Source organism: Rattus norvegicus, chromosome 1, assembly GCF_036323735.1.
Source record: "Rattus norvegicus strain BN/NHsdMcwi chromosome 1, GRCr8, whole genome shotgun sequence".
In the NCBI taxonomy this organism is placed as follows: Eukaryota; Metazoa; Chordata; class Mammalia; order Rodentia; family Muridae; genus Rattus; species Rattus norvegicus.
Window position 1 is genome coordinate 126764018 of NC_086019.1, and position 22231 is coordinate 126786248.

Here is a 22231-nt window from a genome sequence, read left to right on the forward strand (position 1 = left end):
GTCCTACTCAGAGGTTGGATGGCTAGGCCCATTTGGGGTTCTGTGGAGTTAATATCAGAGAAGAGTTCCCAAAGCCCAGCAGAGACCACGAGGTTGCAGCTCAGCAGAGGCATCAGTGAGCCAAGCCCAGCACTTAGGAGACTGTGCTGTGAGAACCACACAGTAAACAGTTCTACACTGGGCAGCAGATGGAAATAAAGTCTCCTCGAACAGGATCAGCCTCCACTTTTCATATAATCCCAAAATGCCTCTGGAAGCCAGTTAGTAGTAGTCTTGAATGTTCCATTTCCATTTGACAAGTAATAGGCCAAGGGTCACTCACAAATAATCATGACATAAGTATATACAAAATATTTAACAGAGTGAACCCATCCATACATTTCAGCAATGTCAGATTTATTCCAGTGATACGAATTGAATTACTCCCAGAAATAGTTCACTTTCAGTCTCCTGCTTAGAAAAATCACTGGAAAGGCTAAGGGTGGATCTGTCTGCCTCGCCCAGTGAAAACACAGACAGTCAGAATCTTACTCCTACAGGCTGCCAGACCTGCTGAGATGCTGAGATTCAGACAAAGAAGTTTCCCACAGGCAAATCTCTGAGAGGCAAGCCCATCTGCACCGCCTCATCCCTAGAAGCAACAGCAAAATCTACAGGGGGAGGAAGTTTAGCAAGACTCTGGGTCCCTTAGGCATGATGTGACTTTACTTGTAAAGGGCAAAGGGCTTTTCACTAAATACTTGGCTGCACACTGGGTGAGAGGCTGACAGCCTGACCAGAAAGACTGGTCAGGAAGTGGAGTGGGAGCAGGGTTTAGAACCATAGAAAAAGCTGTTAGCAAAGCAAGTCCTTATAAAGAGGGATGCTGTCTGCTCTGTGGAAAGGGAAGCTTGGCTCACCAAAGGAAATGAAATCTCTGTCCCCTCCTCTTTTCCCCACTTCTCTCTTCCTGTCTCCCTCCTCCTCTGTCTCCCCCCCTCCCTCAGTTTCTTTCTCTCTTGGTGTGTGTATCTCTGTCTCTCTGTATATCTCTGTATATCTCTGTATATCTCTGTATATCTCTGTATATCTCTGTATGTCTCTGTCTCTCAGCACAGCTTTCAGCAGCTCATTATAAGTGCAAAAGCATTAGGTTTACTAAACTTCAGGTCTCTCAGCAGTAACACAGACCACTCACTGAGAGAAGTGTCCTTCTATGCCTGCCTTCTCCCCATCCCTGTGAGATCTGGGGGCAAGAAGATCCAGCATTGAAATGACGCTCCTGTGCTGTGAATAATAAAGTCACTTGTCTCTGATCTAGGATCCTTTATCCTGTGCCCAAGAAACTATGCGGGCTGGCTGTGTATATTTTCAGTGTTCAAGATGATGTTTCATGTACATATATATTGTGAAATGACTACCATAGTTATGTTCCTTAGATAGAATGCCCATCGCCTCTAACAGTGGCCATTTGTGGTGAGAGTGAGCATATTTAAGATCTTCTCATAGCAGACTGTGAGCGTGCAATACGGTTTCATTAACTATGGGAGCCAGGCTGTAGTAGATCTCCAGAACTTACTCATCCTGAATCACTATTAGGGTGTTCAGTTCATTCACATTTAATATAAGTGCCAACATATATTTGGTTTTAATGTATTGCTGTTTAAATCTAAATCTGTTATCTTGCCTTTTTGTTGTATCAGCAAACCCCCTCCTTTGGAATTACTTGAGGCTGTGGGTTTTTTATTATTCTGTTTTCCCTTCCACTATGCTGATAGTTTGGAATAATGTTACAGGTTAGAAAATGTGCCTTTCAGGATACATGAAACTCAAGAAGGATGACCAAAATGCAGATGCTTCACTCCTTATTTAAAAGGGGAACAAGAATAGGGAGGGAATAGGGAGGCAAAGTTTAGAACAGACACAGAAGGAACACCCATTCTGAGCCTGCCCCACATGTGGCCCATACATATACAGCCACCAAACTAGACAAGATGGATAAAGCAAAGAAGTGCAGGCTGACAGGAACCAGATGTAGATCTCTCCTGAGAGACACAGCCAGAATACAGCAAATACATAGGCGAATGCCAGCAGCAAACCACTGAACTGAGAACAGGACCCCCATTGAAGGAATCAGAGAAAGGACTGGAAGAGCTTGAGGGGGCTTGAGACCCCATATGAACAACAATGCCAAACAACCAGAGCTTCCAGGGACTAAGCCACTACCCAAAGACTATACATGGACTGATCCTGGGCTCTGACCTCATAGGTAGCAATGAATAGCCTAGTAAGGGCACCAGTGGAAGGGGAAGCCCTTGGTCCTGCCAAGACTGAATCCCCAGTGAATGTGATTGTTGGGGGTAGGGCGGTAATGGGGGGAGGAAGGGGAACACCCATCTAGAAGGGACGGGATGTTGGCCCAGAAATCGGGAAAGGGAATAACATTTGAAATGTAAATAAGAAATACCCAATTTGGAAGCCCTGGGTCCTGCTAAGACTGAACCCCCAGTGAACTAGATTGTTGGGGGGAGGGCAGCAATGGGGGGAGGGTGGGGAGGGGAACACCCATAAAGAAGGGGAGGGGGAGGGATTAGGGGGATGTTTGCCCGGAAACCGGGAAAGGGAATAACACTCAAAATGTAAATAAGAAATACTCAAGTTAATAAAAAAAAAAAAAGAAACACCCAATTTAATAAAGACGGGAAAAAAAGAAAATATGCCTTTGAGTTACTGCCCTTTAAGTTAGTACTTTGACCATCTGCTGCCCAATAGAAGGCCTTGGACTTCACCTCACATATACAGACTGCTACAGTCAATGCTGTAGCTGGCATTTACATTTACTGTAGCTTCACATATAATGTAGTCCCCAAGGGATGTTGCTAATTATACATTAATCGCTATTCACTTACATTTATCAACATACTTGTCTCTCAAATTTCTTTATTCCGTTTACATACTCTGCTTCTACCCAGGGTCATTTTCCTGCTATAATTAATACTCATGCTGCTGCTCTAATGATAATCAATTATCTCCTCCAGTTTTTCTGAGGGACAGAGTTCCATATCTTAGATCATTTCCTTTCTGTAAGAAACCATACTGTGAAAATGCTTTTAGCGTGTCAGTCTGGAGGGAATCCACATGCTCAGTATGTGGAGAGCTTCCTTTTGTCACTGTGGTGCCTCCCTGAGTGTTTAGAGCTTTAACCTCTCCTCAACATTTTGCCCTCTCTGGCCTACCAGAGTGCTGAACAGGGGCACTAGCTCTATGTCTAAGTCAGTTCTGCATGGTAATAATTGCTGTTGCATTTTTATCGTGATTATCATGTATCATTGCTAGTATGTAGAAATACAATTGATTTGTAAAATATTGATCTTATATCCCACGACCTTTACAAAATAATTATAGTATTCCACAATTTCCTTCAGATTTTCACTGGAAAGATACATGATTCAAAGGTCCACACAATGGTAAGAGTGGGCAACCTGGGCTTCCCCTCATTTAAAAGAAAAGCATCCATGCTATCACCATTCAGAATGCTCCATGGATTTGCTCCTGTCAAGTGCAGGCAGTCCTCCCCATTGCTGGAGGTGACTCTTTACAGGTGCTCCTGTCAAGTGCAGGCAGTCCTCCCCATTGCTGGAGGTGACTCTTTGCAGGTGCTCCTGTCAAGTGCAGGCAGTCCTCCCCATTGCTGGAGGTGACTCTTTACAGGTGCTCCTGTCAAGTGCAGGCAGTCCTCCCCGTTGCTGGAGGTGACTCTTTACAGGTGCTCCTGTCAAGTGCAGGCTGTCCTCCCCATTGCTGGAGGTGACTCTTTACAGGTGCTCCTGTCAAGTGCAGGCAGTCCTCCCCGTTGCTGGAGGTGACTCTTTGCGGGTGCTCCTGTCAAGTGCAGGCAGTTCTCCCCATTGCTGGAGGTGACTCTTTACAGGTGCTCCTGTCAAGTGCAGGCAGTCCTCCCCATTGCTGGAGGTGACTCTTTGCAGGTGCTCCTGTCAAGTGCAGGCAGTCCTCCCCATTACTGGAGGTGACTCTTTACAGGTGCTCCTGTCAAGTGCAGGCTATCCTCCCCATTACGGGAGGTGACTCTTTACAGGTGCTCCTGTCAAGTGCAGGCAGTCCTCCCCATTGCTGGAGGTGACTCTTTGCAGGTGCTCCTGTCAAGTGCAGGCTGTCCTCCCCATTGCTGGAGGTGACTCTTTGCAGGTGCTCCTGTTAAGTGCAGGCAGTTCTCCCCATTGCAGGAGGTGACTCTTGGTTTTTATTAGATTATTTTTCTCCATTCATAGTACAATTATTTGAACTGCTTCTTCTGGAGTTTATTATAGTGAGCTATATTAATTAATCAATTTTTAGGTATTAAGCCAACTTCTTATCCTTCACATGGTCTCTCTGTGTCATTCTTGGTGTCTGTTTCTGAGGACTGTTTACATTTTGAAAATTTCACTGTATATGTATAAGTGATTTCTACCTATGCATTCTCCATCTGGTTTTAGCGTCAAGGCGTATATTGTATAGTATTAGTAGGTAGGTAGGTAGGTAGGTAGGTAGGTAGGTAGGTAGGTAGGTTGGTTGGTTAGTTAGTTGAAATGAGATCTCACTAGGTAACTCAGACTGGCCCCAAATATGCAGTCCTCCTGCCTCAAACTGTGCACTGATTACAAGCTTATGCCAACCTTGCCCAACTAGGATTGGTCTGCTGGCGAGAGGGTTCATTCTCCCTGAAGCTTATTCTGCGGTTACCATGTACACATACCTTGGCAAAACTCACTGATAGAGACTAACTTAAGGAGGCATACGCATCTTACCTGCTTCTGTGTCCCTTATTCTCCACCACCCATCTGGTTGTCTTAAATACTCTACAGACACTAAGAAAACTGTGTGTCCCCGCCAGCGGGGACCCAGTTATTCAGGGTCCCGAAGAGGCTTTCTACCTGTGGGCCAAAATGGGGGTGAAGAGAAGAAGGAGACCAAGCAAAAGTTCTGTTGTCAAGGTCTCGTTTATTGGGGTGAATGTTACAGCTTTTAAGGCTTTCAGGTAGGGGGAGTGTCCTTTGTGAAACACAGAGGAGGGGGAGGTGCGGATATAGGTAGTGATAGCTGGAGGCAAAGAGGTCAGGCGGTGGAGACACTGGGTGTTGATTCAGGAGGTAACAGGTATCTGCTAAGGGAGCTGAGGCATCCCTTGAATGTTATATTCCTGTGCCGTAAATTCATGGGAGAGGCTTTCATTCAACAATCTTAAGACTTATGGCAGTCATCTTAGGGGTGAATATCTGTGGCCAAACAGCCCAAAGTCACCTAGCCACTTTGAGCCATGCAGTCAAAAAGTGGCTAGGCCCAAATCCAATACGGCTCCGTGCAACTGTGGAGCTTTTGGTCCAGGAAAAGAAAAGCTTATTTTGCCCCAACCCCAACCCATTTTTCTCCTTATAGTTTGAGAAAAAGAAATCTTTCATGCACACACACACACACACACACACACACACACACACACTCCTGCATGCACACATGCCTGTTCTCTATGTAAAGAACATCTGTTCTGGGGTTGGGGATTTAGCTCAGTGGTAGAGCGCTTGCCTAGGAAGCGCAAGGCCCTGGGTTCGGTCCCCAGCTCCGAAAAAAAAAAAGAGAACCAAAAAAAAAAAAAAAAAAAAAAAAAACATCTGTTCTAAAATGAACTTCCTTTCCAGGTCGCCTGAACTGGTGGTCTACTGTGTGCACGAGCTGTAAAAGGCTTCTTCCCTTGGCCACGACAGGGGATGGGAACTGCCTCTTACATGCCGCCTCGCTAGGTAAGCACCCCAGCACCACCAGAGGCCAGGAGGGCTCTGGATCTGTCTGACACACAGGATGGCAGATGCCTGTGACATCCTGGCCCTTCTGGTCTGGCTAGGTTGGTGATGAAACCAAACAGTGTGGGGTAAATACCTGTCTTTCTAGGAGGCCTTGAGCAGGAACTTCTAGGACAGCAGGTAGAGAGGGTAGCCTGGGCAATCTAAGAGGACTTCCTGGATGATGCTGTATCTTTACTTAAACATAAAAGAGTAGAAGACACTGAAGCAGGAGACAACACAGACAAAGCACAAAGGCAGAGATCACAGGGTGCTGCAGAGCTATGCAGGGTAAGGCTCCAGCGGGAAGACCTGGGAGCAGTGTGTGCAGCAGGGTAGTCGGGAGCTGCCTGTAGGCAGCAATAGGATAAGATGCCAGGTGTACGTTTACTCAGGCAATCAGAGTCAGATAGACAGCATATGATTTGCTCCCTTCCCCAGGGAGCTGCATCAGCAGATACATAGGTATGGTTGGCAATCTAGATAACTCCCAGTCATGCTGGACTTTCTGGGATCTCTGTCAGCCCCTCTGGGACCAGGCTTCCATGCACAGGATTGACTCCATGTGACAGGTAAGCCTAGATTTGTACCAGGGGTCTAGACATCAGGCCCAGGGCTCTTCCTTGATCCTAGAGGATGGTCTGTGTCAAGGGAACAGGACCCCTGCATAAGAATATGACCCTCATTAGGCCAGATATCCTCCCAGTTAAACGTGACCTGAGCCAGGCCCATGCCTTATTTAGAACATAGTGGCGACTGCGAGTACAAGAGAGGCTAAGGGGACACTGAAGAGGGCTCTGAGCATCACAGCGGGCCTCAGCCTATGACCCAGAGAGGCCCAGAAGCCTCAAGACCTACAGTAAGTCCACAGGTTTGACGGCGGAAATGGGAAAGACAAGGGCGTTCAGTTCCTGCTTCCTCCCCACAACAGGGCCAGCAATTCAGCCATTGCCATTAGACCAGCTGTGGTGCTGCACACCTTTGATCCCAGCACTGGGGACCAGATCACTGTGGGTTCAAGCCCAGCCTGCTCTACACAGTGAGTTCCTGGACAGCCAGGGCTACACAGAGACCTGTCCCCAAAAAAAACTGACCAAAGCAATGGCTGCCAAGAAATGCACTCAGTCTTCCCAAGGGATGTGTTCCCTAGTAGACAACCTGGACCCAAAGTGCCAGCCCTAAACATAGACACATGAGCAGCACTGAGTGAACACATCAGGTGGTATCTCTACATATCTATGTGCGCATGCAACAATAGGAAAGGTAAGAGGAGGGAGGGAGGGAGACATAGAGGAGTTGGAAGGAGGAGAGCGAGGGGGAAAGGATGTAAATACATCACTCATGTGAAATTCTCAAAAAATACAAAAAACCCTCAAAATTTAAAGACATTATTTAATTAAAATCATTACTCAAAAGTTCCACATCTCCTCAAAACTAACATGTAGGGACTGAGCGTTCAATCACCTGAACTTAAGAGAAAATTCACATACAGACCCTGACAGGAGCCCCTGTTTTGCCTGTTAAAGCACTTTCAAGCCTGCACTGGAGTTAATTACACTGAGACTTGTAGTTTCCAAGGGCAATTGACAGTGTGAATTATGTATGAATTATGGAACACTTGAAATGCAGCCACTACCAGTGGAAGCACTACGTAACTCTAAAATAACATGCACTTTGAAGGCATCATGTAGAAAACAAAACATAAAATATCTTATTTATTCTTAATGATTATATACTGAAAATGATGTTTTGATATGTTGAACTACACAAGATTTGTTACTAAAACTCAAAACAAAACCATTCTTTTTTTAAAAAAAATATTAATCATTTTGTTATAATGATCTCACAAATAAACATTTTTTAAAAATCACACAGTTAGATTAAGGCAGCTACTCAAATATTGTGCAGCTCAAACTCTTTGTATCTCAGAAAATGACTCTGGGGAGCTTTACATTTTCACTGTCAACTACATGTTTATGGAGTCATCTACCACAAAGAAAAGAAACTATGACAAAGTTGAAGGGAGGGAGGGAGAGAGGGAGGGAGAGAGGGAGGAAGGGAGGGAGGGAGGGAGGAAGGGAGGGAGGGAGGGAGGGAGGGAGGAAGGAAGACTAAAGGGAAGAAAAAAGAAAGATTTCCTTCTGCAGCTGGCATGACAAACTGCCATCCCAGCCCCTACCGCCCCCACCCCAGTGCAGCTAAGCTAACAGCCCCTCTACCAACACTGGCTCTCACCTTCTGTCAGTTTTGCAAATGAAATCATAGTCCTATTATGTTCACACCCAAACCCAACATTTCCTACTTAATCTTTTCAACATGTCTTTTTAATTTTAATTACAAATAACAATTATACACATTATGGAGAACAACCATCTTAAAATCCCATTAAGAGTTTCCTGTTTCCTGTGCCTTTTTTCTCCAGGAATGTCATTTGGTTGCTGGATCTTATAGTTAGAACACTCAATACAGACTCTTTTCCTAGTATGTTTTACTTTATTCGTATAAAACCTGGAGAACAAATCATACAGGCACCCTCTTCTAAAAGTTTCTCTGCAGCCTTGGGGTCCACGGGCCCTTTGTTCCAGCAAATTCCAAAATCCAAAAAGTTTGGAGCATCAACACGACACCATGAGTGGGAAATTCCACACGTGAACATTTATGTACAAAATCACTTAAAAATGTAACAGAAATTATCTTCAGGTCTGTGAACAAAGTACACAGGCAACACCAATGAACTTTATATTTTAAACTTGCATTTTATCCCCAAGGTCTCTGTGTATGTCAATATCCCAAAATCAGAAGCTCTCCTGACCTCAGGCGTATTTGAAAAGTGGTACTCAACCTGAACTGGCTTTGCAATTTGGACTGACACAGCAAAAAGCCATACATCCAGGACTACCCAAAACGTCCATGATAAGATGGGTACTGTGGGGACACCTGCTGACTAGGCCTGACACTGAGCAGAGTAATTGGGCACACATAGAAACACCAATGCCTGGGAAGAAGAGGCTGCTTTACCTGCAAACTCAACTCCCTCCTTCACCCCTTTGAGTCTCAGGGGACTTCAACAACACACCATATTGAATGCCCCTGTCACACTGTCCTCTCCCTGCTTTGTCTCTCCTTGTGTTATGAACACTGTACATTATATGCTCATTTAATAGCTACCTCGCTTATAAGTTGCCTATAATATATGCTCTCAGAATGTAGGAAGTTTGTTGTGCCATGAATATTCTCAGCACCTATAATGTATGAAGGGATGATGGGTGGGTGGTAGAGAGGTGAGTGGGCAAGTCGATGGACAGATGGATGAGGAGATGGGTAGACAAATAGGTGAATGGGTGGGTGGGCAAGTGGGTGAATGGATGGATGGTAGAGAGGTAGGTAGGTGGGTACATGGTATAAGGGTGAGAGCATGAATAGATGGAAAGTTAAGTGAGCAGATGGAAGGAAGGAAGGACAGATGGACAGATGGGCAGATGGATGGATGGGAAGTTAAGTAGGGAAGTAGGTAGATGGATGAATAGTGGAAAAGTGAGAAAGTGAGTTGCTATATGGATAGATTCTCCTTTTTCCCCTGTAGCTATATGGCTGTAGCTCATGCCAATGCTCTTCTCAGTGGTCAAGTGCCTTGACCATGTCCCAGCCATCCATAGTATGTGCTCAGGGATATATGATTCATTTTTTCAGTCCCTCAACATCTAACAAAACGGAGTCCCTCTCCCTGGGAAATCCCTATAATGTCCCAAACATGTGCACTGTTACCAACTGATACTTCTTCTCAGAGAGCTGAAATGTCCTATGGTAGGACTTCACACATCATCTCTAGCAGGCCTTAGAGAAGCCAGGATACCATCCAGATGTGGGGCCCTCTGGGAGGACATGTCACCAACTTGTCTCCAGAGGCTCTTTCACCCAAACACAAGACAAATGTTCACAGTGGTAAACCTTGGGTCCCAGAGAGGCAGCACCCACCCTTTAGCTGCTGTTTTTCTGTTGGGACAGGAAGAGTCACTTGGTTCATATATCTAAGCCCGCTGGGAAGCATACACAACAGCACGGGGTCGGGGACGGTCCATGGTAAGACTAAACAGCTTCCTGATAGGTTAGTTGCTGCCTCTGCACCCAGGTGGGAGGTCAGCCTGTTGGACTGTGACCCCTGAGTTTCCTGTAGCTCATCTCTTCCTCATGTCCCTTCCTCCTTTGCCCCTCATGGGCTCCCTGCTACAGGAATGTGGGGCTTTCATGACCGGGACCTGGTTTTGCGGAAAGCTCTCTACACCATGATGAGGACGGGTGCCGAGCGGGAAGCTCTAAAGCGGAGGTGGAGGTGGCAGCAGACACAGCAGAACAAGGAGGTTGGTATCTCTCCCTGCAGGAGGCAGGATCCACATCAGGTGCAGAGGAGCCCTTACGACAGCCCCGCCCAGGTGGACAGCAGCGCATTCCCACTCACACCCCATGCTGCTGTGGCTAGGAACGCTGCCTTCCTTCACAGGGCCCCAGCATGGAAATGAGCTATAGAGTCATGTACTGTTCTGTGAAGCGCTTGACACTCTCAATCCAGAGGAAATCTCAGTTACCCCAACCCGTGGCGACATTTGTACTTTCCTCCACTAGGAAAAGAATCTGCCTACCTTTAGGGTAAAATGGTGTGATGGCTCTTTTAAACTGCTCATCGGTCAGCCTCAGCCAGGTTCACTCATTCTCACATTCATGCAAGAATGACCTTAATGATCGGAGGACCCCCAGCAGCTCTGAAATCAGGGGCTGGAATTTCTGAAAATGCATGCAGTGACTGTCAGGGGACACTTGCACATATGTTCAGTCTGGGTCCCAGTGAGGCTTAGGCCAACCTGGGTGGCTTGGTGCTGCTGCCCCTGTGGGGGAGGAGTGAGGGAAGATGACAGAGGCTGCCTCCTGAACCAGCTTCCCTTCGCGCCAGTCAGGGCTGGTGTACACTGAGGAGGAGTGGGAGCGAGAGTGGACAGAGCTGCTAAAACTGGCCTCCAGCGAGCCTCGCACACACTTCAGCAAGAACGGCAGCGGCACGGGTGGTGGGTGAGTGCTACCCCGCTCTCAATGGGTCTTCCAAGAGGCCTGGCCACCCAGGGCCTCAAAGAGCTTGGGAGAAAGGGAAATGGCCTTGCATGCTAGCCAGGTAGACAAGGAGAGTTCACTGTAAATCAGGTTACATGGGAGGGGATGGGAGGGAAGGGGAGGGGAGCCTGGACACATGTACCCAGGCTCGCTACACATGACCTCATGAGAGCTGCCAGTCTGTCTCCCTCAGGTTCACCATACAAGCAAACAGTTGTAGGTAGAGGACTCAGGACATGGCCAGGCCTGGAGGTGGCCTGTGTCAGTGGATGTTGCCACAAGAGTCATTGCCTCTCAGGGCTATGAAGACATAGCTGACATTTGTGGAATTTTCCCTTAATCTTTTTAGTTTGTGGTTTCAAGTCATGCTGAAGGCAAGAGATCATCAAACTACCCCAGTGCTTCCCAAATGGATCCTACAGATATTACGTGTGCTCCTAGCACAAAGGCCTTGTGTGTGCATCCAGGAATAGCTTGACCATGCAGGTCAGCTCCAGATCCCACTGTGGGAATGAAGAGCAGGTGACCAACAGGAGCACTGTGGAACTTTGGGCCATGGGGTTTCAGAAGAAGCATGCTTTCATTGTTTTGCTCCTCTGTCCTGAAGGAAAGGTATCACTCCCAGAAAAGGTCTCTGACACCAAGAACACAGACGTGCATGTGTCCTGGCCAGCCTCCCCTTCGTCTTCCGAGGCATCCTCTGTGCTCTAACCCCGCCACAGTGAGCCTGCTGCCTTCTGGGCCTAACCCTCTTGAGGTTCCAGCTGGAGGACAAGTTCCAGCAGAGCCCACAGTAGCACCGTCTAGAACTGTGTTCCTACGTGAGACCCTTCAGTACAGAAACCCATAATTCCATGGGCTGCTTGTTGCTTTGTTGTAGTGAGATAATGTGTCAGCACCAGGAGTCCAGGTGGACTGAAGACTTCAGTCCTAGAACACAGCTCTTACCTGTTCCATGCCCTTCCAGTCCAGTGTCTCCTTCACTGTGCAATTTCACACCTGCCAAGGAGAAAATAAATGCCAGACAGCTGCCACAGGACCAAATCTCTTCTGGTGAAGCACAGCGGGAGGAGAGAGTGATAACAATACAGGTGTAGTCTGTTTTCCATTGTTATAACAAATTACCTGAAATCAGGCACCTCTGAAGAAAACGTGTATTGTTTAGGGAATAAAAAGGGCGCATACAACTGTTACAGTGCTTCCACCTCAGTCGAGTCTTTGGATGTGGAGCCTACAGATGTAGAGACATGCGTGATCTGTGTGGGGGAAGGTGTGAGTGTATGAGCATTCCATGTGTCCAGGCGCATGGCTGCATGCAGAAGCCCAAAGTAAATGCCTGGGTCTCCCTCCGTGGCCCACCTCTTCATTCACTGAGGTAAGTTCTCTCTGTGCACCTGGAGCTTACAGATTTGGTTCATCTTAGCTTAGCTAGTCAGCTGCCCTGGGGATCCCATCTCTGCACCACAGGTGCTGGGATTGCAGGCAGCCTCCACACCTGCCTGATCTTTTTTTTTTTTTTTTTTTTTTTTGGCCTCAGTTCCAAGGATCCTAACTCTGACACTCACACTTGCACAAGTCATCTCTCCAGCCAGAGCTATTTGTTTAAAGCAATATATGTTTTAAACATTCTTCCACTCTCTTAAAACAAAAACAAAAACAAAAACGAAAAAACCCAACTCTATCTTCAAGCCATTAGGTAGACAAAGCAGGGTGTCTGCAGTGGGAAGGAAGATGGGGGCACAAAAGGGGGAACACAAAGACTGTAGCAAGTGCCAGGGCCAAACAGGGTGAAGAGGGAAACTTAAGGGTTGGCAGTGTCGGGGATGGCAGCAGAGATGGGTGACTGCGTACAGGCCAGGAGACAGGGCAGATGCTGAGAATGGTGAGATCCTTCCAGGTACTTCCCTGGGGAGCAGGCAGGTAGGAGTAGCATGAACTTCGTCAGGATTAGACAGTTGAATGTGGCAGTGAACCTTGGCATGTCCTGTAGCAGCCGTGATTCACACATAGGACAGTAAGTAGTGTGTGAGTGTGTCTGTGTGTGTGTGTGTGTGTGTCTGTGTCTGTGTCTGTGTGTGTGTGCATATGTGTGTGTCTGTGTGTGTGTCTGTGTGTGTGTCTGTGTGCATATGTGTGTGTCTGTGTGTGTGTCTGTGCATATGTGTGTGTCTGTGTGCATATGTGGGTGTCTGTGTACATATGTATGTGTCTGTGTGTGTCTATGTGTGTGTCTCTGTGTGTGTGTCTGTGTGCATGCGTGTATTTGTGTGTGTGTGTGTGTGTCTGTGTGCATATGTGTGTGTCTGTGTGTGTGTCTGTGTGCATATGTGTGTGTCTGTGTGTGTGTGTCTGTGCATATGTGTGTGTCTGTGTGCATATGTGGGTGTCTGTGTACATATGTATGTGTCTGTGTGTGTCTATGTGTGTGTCTCTGTGTGTGTGTCTGTGTGCATGCGTGTATTTGTGTGTGTGTGTGTGTGTGTGTGAGAGAGAGAGAGAGAGAGAGAGAGAGAGATTTTGGTCCATCTTCTTGTGCCAGGGAAAAATGAGGTGATTCAAAAAATGACCAGGAGAAGTCACCAAGACACAGACCAAGCTGAAGTAAGCAACAATGGCCAAGTCAGCTTGTTTGAGCACCACAGCATCGCAAACGTATCGTCAACCATTTAATGCAAGTACGAAACCAGAAATCCACAGTGCTGCCAACAGGCTTGGGAAGGAATGGAGATGTGCAGAGGTTCCAAGCTCCCCTGTGGAACACATGTTGATGGTGTAGGGAGCCTGAGCAGCTCAAAAGGCTGTGTCTGGAAGAAGAGCCAAGGCCCCACCACTGTAGCAGGACAACCTGCGTATTGCACCACCTGAGAAGACAAGTCCAGACCCTCGTCTAACGTCATGGTCAGGCAATGGAGAGAGCCAGGCGGGGAACGCTCCACAAGACACCTGGCCTGTGGCTGTGTCTCAGAAGTGTCGCAGTTGTCAAAATACAGAGCAGCGTTGCAGACTGAGGGGCACCAAGTAGACCTCAGCAGAAAGCATCCCACGACCCTGAGCTGGATTCTGTATCGTGAAGGCATTGGCGGGACCACTATGGGCAGACCTGGTGGGTAGATGTTAGCTCTTCGCTTTGGTGGCTGTGTCCTGGTGTGTCAAATGTGGCTCTGTAAACAAGGAGCATTCTGACCCCTCTCAAAGTAACAAAGTGGCAGGCTGGAGAATAACTTTTAGGTGGTTCTATCTGAGTTTTTGTGACTTCTGACTGTTGCCACATTTTTTTTTTTGTTTCTTTTTTTCGGAGCTGGAGCTGGGGACTGAACCCAGGGCCTTGCGCTTCCTAGGCAAGCGCTCTACCACTGAGCTAAATCCCCAACCCCCACATTTTCAACTCTAAAGTTTGTTGGCCACCAAAGAAAAAGGCAAAAAAGGAAGAAAAAGAAAAAAGAAAAACATAATGCAACATCGGATCTCTCCCAAAGGTGCATTTCTTAGAATTTATAGCCCGGAGCAGCTCTTTCTCAGCCATCCCAGCCCCCATGGCCACCCTTGTTCCCTTGATGTCTTCAAAGAACTGATTCCTGGAGCCCCAGGATATGGAAAGCCAAGGATTTATTACCTCCTGCTGTACACTGTCATCATGTGTAGGAGACTTACACAAGGCCCCATCATCTAAGAGTTCCGGCTCTCTTCCCTTGGAGGGTGGCCCTGTTGTTGAGGGACATCTAGGTCACAGCCTTCAGCCCCAGTGTCTCACAGTCTGAGTTACTCTACCCCTGAGGTCAGGCAGGAACTTAGACCCAGGGTAGGGAGGATGTGAGTGTGAGGCTGCACATTCGACCCTCTCCTGCCCCCAGGGTAGAATCCAGGCAGCCTTCGAGTGACCTCTCCCCCGGAACTGTTCCTAGAAAGGTCCTCAGATTTTGGTAGGTAGGGTCAGTGTTTGGGGGTGCTTAGTCCCTACACAGACCCTTCCCTGCCTCTTCTGTCCCCCACCTCAGTCTAATCTCATGACAAGATTGCTCTACTGTGTTCTCTAGTGTGGACAACTCTGAGGACCCTGTGTATGAAAGCCTGGAAGAGTTCCACGTCTTCGTCCTAGCCCACATACTACGGAGACCCATCGTGGTGGTGGCAGACACCATGCTAAGAGACTCCGGTGGAGAAGGTAGGATCCTCAAGGAGCCATAGTTAATGGTGGCCCAGAAAGGGTGACATCTACCTCACAGTCATCTTGTCCCTCTGAGTCATACACGAAGATAGCATTATTTCATTGTTTCTTCTTCCTCTGAGGCAGCAGCAATTGTTCCTGGCCACCTGCCCTGCATGACACCGTGAGGTGGTCATGAGAAATCTGGCCAAGCACTACAGGCACACAGATCCCTCCCAAAGCCCCAGGCCGTGTTACAGAGGTTCTGCAGGATGGAATATTAGAGGGGAAAGGGGGGAAGTGAAGTGCAGAGGCTCGGGTGGGTGGTGAAGAATCTTCAGGGAAGCCAAGCTGCTGCCATGTGTTCTCTGAGCGTGCGTGACTCCTCCTTGAACGCCCTGCCTTCAGCAGCCTTCCACAGTCTGCCCCAGATGGGTGAGCGCACTGAAGCTCAGGCTGACAGGACAGTAGCCCGAGACGGGCATATACCTCACATGCCATCCGTACGCCTGAAGCTGCTGGGAGTTGAAAGAGCTGTAGTAAGAGTGCCTGGGATGCCATAGGGCTAAAAGATGGGGAGCCAGGAAAGCCGTCCCCGGATCCTGTTGCACTCGGCAGACCCCACTCTCAGCACTCTCCACAATGTGGTTCATTTTCCAGTCTCCTTGGAAAGCACCAGAGCAATCCAGTTCCCCTCGCTGCCATTTCTTCTTGTCAGTCAGTTTTAAGATGAAACTGTCCACAACATCTCTTTACTACAGCATTCAAGTGAACAGGTTTCCTTCACATCTCACCAGCTCCACTGAATTTCTAATCTGTCATCATGTAGCAGAAGTCGTGAACCTATCTCCCAGAGTCCTACCATCAGTTTTCATGCCAGAGAAAAACCAGCATCACCATGGCTTTTATGAGGGTAGAGGCTAGCGAGACACGCCCCTACCTAGCACTACTCTCTTCCCTGGGGCCAGAGCCAGCATCCCTCTGCAGCCTGTCCTTGCTTCCTCTTCCTTAAGATTCTCAAAGCAGTGAAGGGGCTCGAGACCCCTTATGAACAACAATGCCAAGCAACTAGAGCTTCCAGGGACTAAGCCACTGCCCAAAGACTATACATGGACTGACCCTGGACTCTGACCTCATAGGTAGCAATGAATATCCTAGTAAGAGCACCAGTGGAAGGGGAAGCCCTGAGTCCTGCTAAGACTGAACCCCCAGTGAACGTGATTGTTGGGGAGAGGGCGGCAATGGGGGGAGGCTGGGGAGGGGAACACCCATTAAGAAGGGGAGGGGAAGGGATTAGGGGGATGTTTGCCCGGAAACCGGTAAAGGGAATAACATTCGAAATGTAAATAAGAAATACTCAAGTTAATAAAATAAAATAAAAAAAGATTCTCAAAGCAGGATCCTTGTATGGGCAGAATCATCCTGCCCAGTACAGACTGAGTGACGGAGGCAGGGAAATGAAGAGATCCTCAGAGAAGATTCTGAAGCCCTAGTGCTCTGCAGCAAGGAGGGCTCGATCCCCACTCCGAGGCCAAAAGCAATGTTCTTCACGTTAAAACCCCAGCTGCTAGGCTTGGGGCGTGGCTCCTTGGGTCAACTGCTTGCATAGCATACAGGAAGCCCTAGTTCCATCTCAGTGCTACATAAAATAGGCGTGGTGGTATATGCCTGTAATACCAGCACTCAGGGAGGCCAAGTCAAGAGAACTGCAAGTTCAAGGCCATCCTCTCCACATAGTGAGTCGGGGCTACATGAGATCCTGTTTCGGTGGAGAACAAGAGAAAATGGCTACTGCTGTTCACAGGGGTGGTTTTTCAGGCTCCTCTTCTCCTGTTTCTCATAAGAAAATGAAAAAAATCACACAAAGATGCAGTCTCCACTCTCGTATTACACCTGATCTATAGTACCATTGCTCTCTGCCCTGACCCTTCGTGTTCCATAAAACTTGTTTTTAAGATACACACCAGGCACACTCAGGAAATAAAGGTCCTGCCTGGTGCGTGGGCATTTCAGTGATACCAGAAGAGGAAGGGCAGCATGGACTTCTAGACAAGCAAGTGGGGGATATCACCAACCATCCTGGGCATGGTCTTAGCTCTAACCCTACCACTCTGTTTAACTATGGTATGGCTCTCAGGAGCAGGCTATCCAGACAGATCACCATGGAAACTTCTAGTCCTAGCCCTGAGCACTAATTCTGCTTCCCCATCTCCTCTCCCCTCCACCAACCCTCCCCTTCCTTCCTCTGTACTCCCTGCCCCACTCTCGCCCTCCACCTCTACCCATGTCTGTGTCTGTAGCATTTGCACCCATCCCGTTTGGAGGGATCTACCTGCCCTTGGAGGTGCCTCCCAACAGGTGCCACTGCTCACCCCTGGTTCTGGCTTACGATCAAGCGCACTTCTCAGCCCTAGTGTCCATGGAACAGAGAGACCAACAACGAGAACAAGGTTTGTCCAGCTCCCGAGACACAGTGGGGTAAGGTGATGTGGGGGGCGGGGCACTGGAGATGTGGTGTATGTGGACAACTGCCTACAGCCCTTGCACTGCGGGGATCAGCCATGGACTCTGCATAGCCATGGTCAGGTGTGTGCAGATGTGCGGGAGGTAATGGTCCACCTCAACCACTTTGGAAATGAGTGACGACACTGCCTATACGTGGCTGTTGGCTTCTGTCGCGGGCATATATAAATTCTCCATGTTTTAATTAACATCAACTGACACATAAAATCAAGCCTACCATGTTGTATTTCAGTGTACATGCTCTGTAGTACTCTGATCAGGGGAAACATGCCTGTCCCCTCCAGTATTCATCACTTCTTCATGTTGAAAATGTTCAAAATCTTTGCTTCTAGCCTTTTCAAATACACTCTGTCTGTGTCCTTAGAGGATTTTTAACTCTAAAACTAATTATCGCTAATGCTCTGAATGGGTTTTTATATAGATGCAATCCACCCTAGTTGGGAACAAATTCCCTTCAGAATTTGTGCAAGCTGTGGCCCAGCACTTCATTTGCAAATAGTTTTATTGGAACACGGCCAAACACATCCCCTGACACTTTGCTATGTCTGCTTTGCAATGGGGTAGCAAAGTGTGTGTAACCTGCTGGCCTCTGACTTTAATTTATTAGCACTGTTCATGCCCACTCCCGCTGTAGTCAGCTTTTGAACCAAGAGAGTCAACAGTCTCTTTTAGATCACCTATTTCAGCACGGCCGCGCAGACTGGACCAGCGCCACCTGCTGCACAGTGCACACTGTGCACTGTCAGTAAACCGCAGCGGGGCGTATTTATAGTCAGCGTGCTGCCACTGCTGGCAAAGAGGACTTAGCTATGAAAGACGTGTGAGTCTCTGAGTGGGAAGAACAAGGCTTTATTATTGCCACTCTTGTTTTTAGTACAGACTGAGATTTTCCCACAGGGGACTGGAGGCCAAGGAGACAGCATGTGTTTTAGGGTTCTTGCCCTTGGATATGGTTCTAGGAAATTCCAAGCGGTTGGTCCAGGACTTCCACAAGCAGGAACCACAGGGTGTCCATCCTGACCCTTTACACAGAGCCTCTATGTCCCGCCCCTTCCTCTGGACAGCTGGCAAGGTGGGATACAGAGAGTGGGACACAGTCCTGGGCCCTCCCGCCTCCAGCCCTGCAGCACACACTTCTACATCTGCTCCTGACTGACGGTCAGTCAGTCAGAAGGTCTATGGGATGGAATCTCAATCCAGGGAGTTGAAAGAGCCCTTGCCCCCTCCCCAGAAGCCAGATCAAACCCCAGATCACACGCCAGAGTAGCCAGAAATGGTCCAGGCAGCCAGGGTAACACTGCTTATCACTCACTCATTGCCGCTGACCACCAAGCGATACTCACCATCATTAAAGCCTGAGAGGAAGAGTGCTTTTCCCTGTCTCTGCTTCCAGTGGTACCTACCTCCTTCCCTAGGGTTTTGTTCTGCTTCTGTTTTGATATGGTCTGAGGTGAGGTCTTCCTCTGTTGTCCAGGACGGCCTCCAAACCCCTGGACTCAAGTGATCCTCCTACTTCAGCTTTCCAAGGTGCTGAAACCATATGTACACAAAGGCTGCCTGCCACCCTTCATCCCCTGTAGCCCTTGCAAGGCAAAAAGAAGCCTCCATCAGGATGTGGCTTGGGCCAGGTCTGGGCCCTCTTGTCAGCAAGAGTCCCTGAGGTCAGCATCAAGTTCACAGTCTCAGGTCCCTCCAGATGCCTTTGTGGTGACTGTAAGGGATGTGGCAGAGTCGGGGTGTTTCACCATGGAGGACAAACTCTTTCCAAAGTCTGGGTTCTGGCCCCAGAACATAGTGCAGATAACTCTTGACTTCTGTGGCTCTCTGAGTCCTCCCATGGTCCCCATGGGTCCTGCCTCCAAGGTCACTGTGTGCCCAGGACTGCATGTTCCCCCTAACAGTCCTCATAGGCCAAGTTGGAGCCCTAGAGAGGATGCAGGCTCTACAGAGGATAAGCCTTTACCAATAGCCGCTCTTCCATCACCCAAGGGAGACACTGCAGAGGCGCCCATGGCTAGATGACATTCTGAATGGCCCGAAACCTGAATGCCTTGTCCCTGTGTGTGGCTTCCCCACTGTGGGCACTTTCCAATGTCCCTGTGCGTGGCTTCCCCACTGTGGGCACCAATGCTGTGGGTTGGACTTCAGCAGCCTCTGGGACAGCAGCAAAATTAGCAGAGATCCCCCCTCCCTTCGTGCATAGATTCACTGTGGCTGTGGACCTTAGTAGCAGGCATATGGTTTTCCTCCTTGTACTGTCGAAAACTTTCCCCTTTCTGCCTCAAGGAAGTACTTCCTAGCTTCTCCTTGCTGGTCTCAGTTCCATTATTGCTGCCTTGTACGTTGGAGCCCTCAGATAAGGGGAGGCATGCACAAGCAGTCGGGCTGACGGCCCAGGCGGGTACTGACTGCAGACAGACACAGACAGTGTCTACTGTGTGGTCTGGCTGCACAAAGGGATGGTTTGCATGCATGAGAGGTGGGAAGGTTCTTCACACAGCTCAGAACAATGCACAATTTCAACTTATAAATTGTTTATTTCTGGAATTTTCTATGTAATATTTTAAACCATAACCATCTATAACAAAACTGCAGAAGCCTTCAGATGAAGGAGTTCCTGCCTCCCTGGTCCATCCCCTGTGCCACCTGAACCCTGACCTGGGGCAGCAGCTGCTGAGCTGTGGTAGATGGGTCTCTGTCCCCTGCTCCCTCCATTAGTCTGAGGTCCTATGTCTTGTGATGCAGGAACAAAAGTCAGTCCCTGTGTTTTTTAGAGAAAGGAACCCCAGCAGGCCACAATTCAAAAAACAAACAAAAAACCCAAACAAACAAACAACAGTAAAACAAAACAAACCCCCAGACAAACAAAATATCCCCTTCTTGTACCATTTGGTTTGGTATCTTCACAGCAGTAGAAAGATAAGACGTGTGGTGAGCATTCAGTACATTGTACTGTCAGTCCAGTGGCCGGGCAGGAAGTTAACGAAGCAGTCAGATGTGATGAGGGCAGGAGGGGCGTACCCAGAAACAAACTAGCATGGACAAAGGTAACAGGCTGCTGTCTAGGGCTGATGACCTAGCAGAGCAGGCCTGTGTGTCCACTGTGGTGCCAAGTGGCCCCGTGCTATCCAGAACAAGGCAGAATAAGAAGCCTGCGCTGTCTGGATCAGGGCTGGGGGCAGCCTTGCGCTATGTGCACAACCAAACGCCTTTCCTTCCTGTGCCTGCCTTTCCATTGACAGGAAAGGCTGCGCTTCCTCAAGGACTTGTGCTGGCATCTTACCTCGCTAAGCTGTGCTGCCCAATTGGCATTTCCTGGTTATGGAGGAGCCTGAGAAGCAGGTTATAGTGAGGGCGGAGGGGCGGGAGGAAACTGTCTGTGTTTCCAGACAGTTCCACTGGGAATCTTACCCTCTCACTTGCAGTGTCCATTCACCCAGGGAAAGGCCCAAATACAGGACCTGGATCTTCACCAACAAGTCTTGTCTGGAAACACTACAGCTGGCTACGAGGCTCTCAGCCAGATGAGTGGATATCAGAGGTCCGCAGCTGCTGTCTGTGGGTGCAGGCTCTACCTAATGGTCACTGCCACACTCGTCCAGTTCAAGATTCAAGAGTAGAGTGTGCCCATGCCCTGGCAGTGGCCTCCAGCAGCTGACTCAGAGGAACAGTCCTCTGTTTCCAACCCTCATATTAGAGCTTCCCAGACAGTTGCAGAGCTCTGGGTCCATCCAGCCTTCCAAACCTATAGTTTAACGGGCAGCTCAGCACCTCGCCTGTTCTGGGCTGTCCTCTAGTGCCACCCCGCTTGAGTGAAGAATGACACTATTTGCAAACCACCATCCATCCTCACAGATGAGCTAGAAAGATGACTCGGTTGCTAAGAACAGTCACTTTTCTCGGAGAGGGCCCAAGTTCAGTTCCCAGCTCTTCGTAGCTCACAACCACCTGTAACTATAGGTCCAGGGAAACAGACACCCATGATCCTGGTACCAATTTCTCTCCTACTTTGCCTTCTACTGCTGGGAAGATACCAAAACCAAATGGTAGAGGAAAGGGATACTTTGTTTGTTTGGGGGTTTGTTTTTTTCTGTTGTTTGGTAGGGGTTTTTTGTTTTTTGTGTGCGTGCATGTGCATGTGTGTGTTGCTTGTTTTGTTTGTTTTGTTTTGTTTTGTTTTGACCTACACACCATGGTATCAGTCCATCATTGAGAGAAGTCACAGCAGAATTCAAAGCCGGAGTCTGGAGGCAGAAACAGAGACTGTGGAGGAGTGCTGCTTCCCCGCTTGCTCTCCGTGACTTTCCCAGCTGTTTTCTGACACCACCCAGGAACACCTGCCAAGGGTAGCATGGTCTGGGCACTGGGTCCTCCAGCCTCCCGCATCAATTAGTAATCAAGGTGATGTCCCACAGGCTTCTCTACAGGCCAATGTGAACTGAGAAGTCTCTTCCCAGATGGCCCTAGCTCCTGACAGTTGACAAAAAGCCAACCAACACGGGCCAGTTATCCAGACAGCACTGATGTGTGATGAGCTAATGTGGGCTGTGGCCTGCAGGTCCTCACCCTGTGTGACCCACATATCTGAATGCATCATTACGGATGGGGGTTACAAGTGTCCTGAGTGACACTCTCAAATACTTAACAGTCT

General features: G+C 48.5%; 1 protein-coding gene across 6 annotated transcripts in view; it reads left to right on the plus strand.

Moving 5' to 3' along the window:
* The window catches only part of Otud7a (OTU deubiquitinase 7A), a 323763-nt gene that overhangs the window by 287743 nt on the left and 13789 nt on the right, over nt 1-22231 (plus strand). For 4 of the 6 annotated variants that reach the window (XM_063278750.1, XM_063278759.1, XM_063278751.1 and 1 more), the window contains 6 exons: nt 5673-5774; nt 9819-9893; nt 10044-10171; nt 10759-10874; nt 14948-15075; nt 17358-17507. In XM_063278750.1, coding sequence (XP_063134820.1) covers nt 5673-5774; nt 9819-9893; nt 10044-10171; nt 10759-10874; nt 14948-15075; nt 17358-17507 — 699 coding nt within the window. The remainder of the gene's footprint in view (nt 1-5672; nt 5775-9818; nt 9894-10043; nt 10172-10758; nt 10875-14947; nt 15076-17357; nt 17508-22231) is intronic. The other 2 variants (XM_008759566.4, XM_008759568.4) reach the window with 1 other exon arrangement.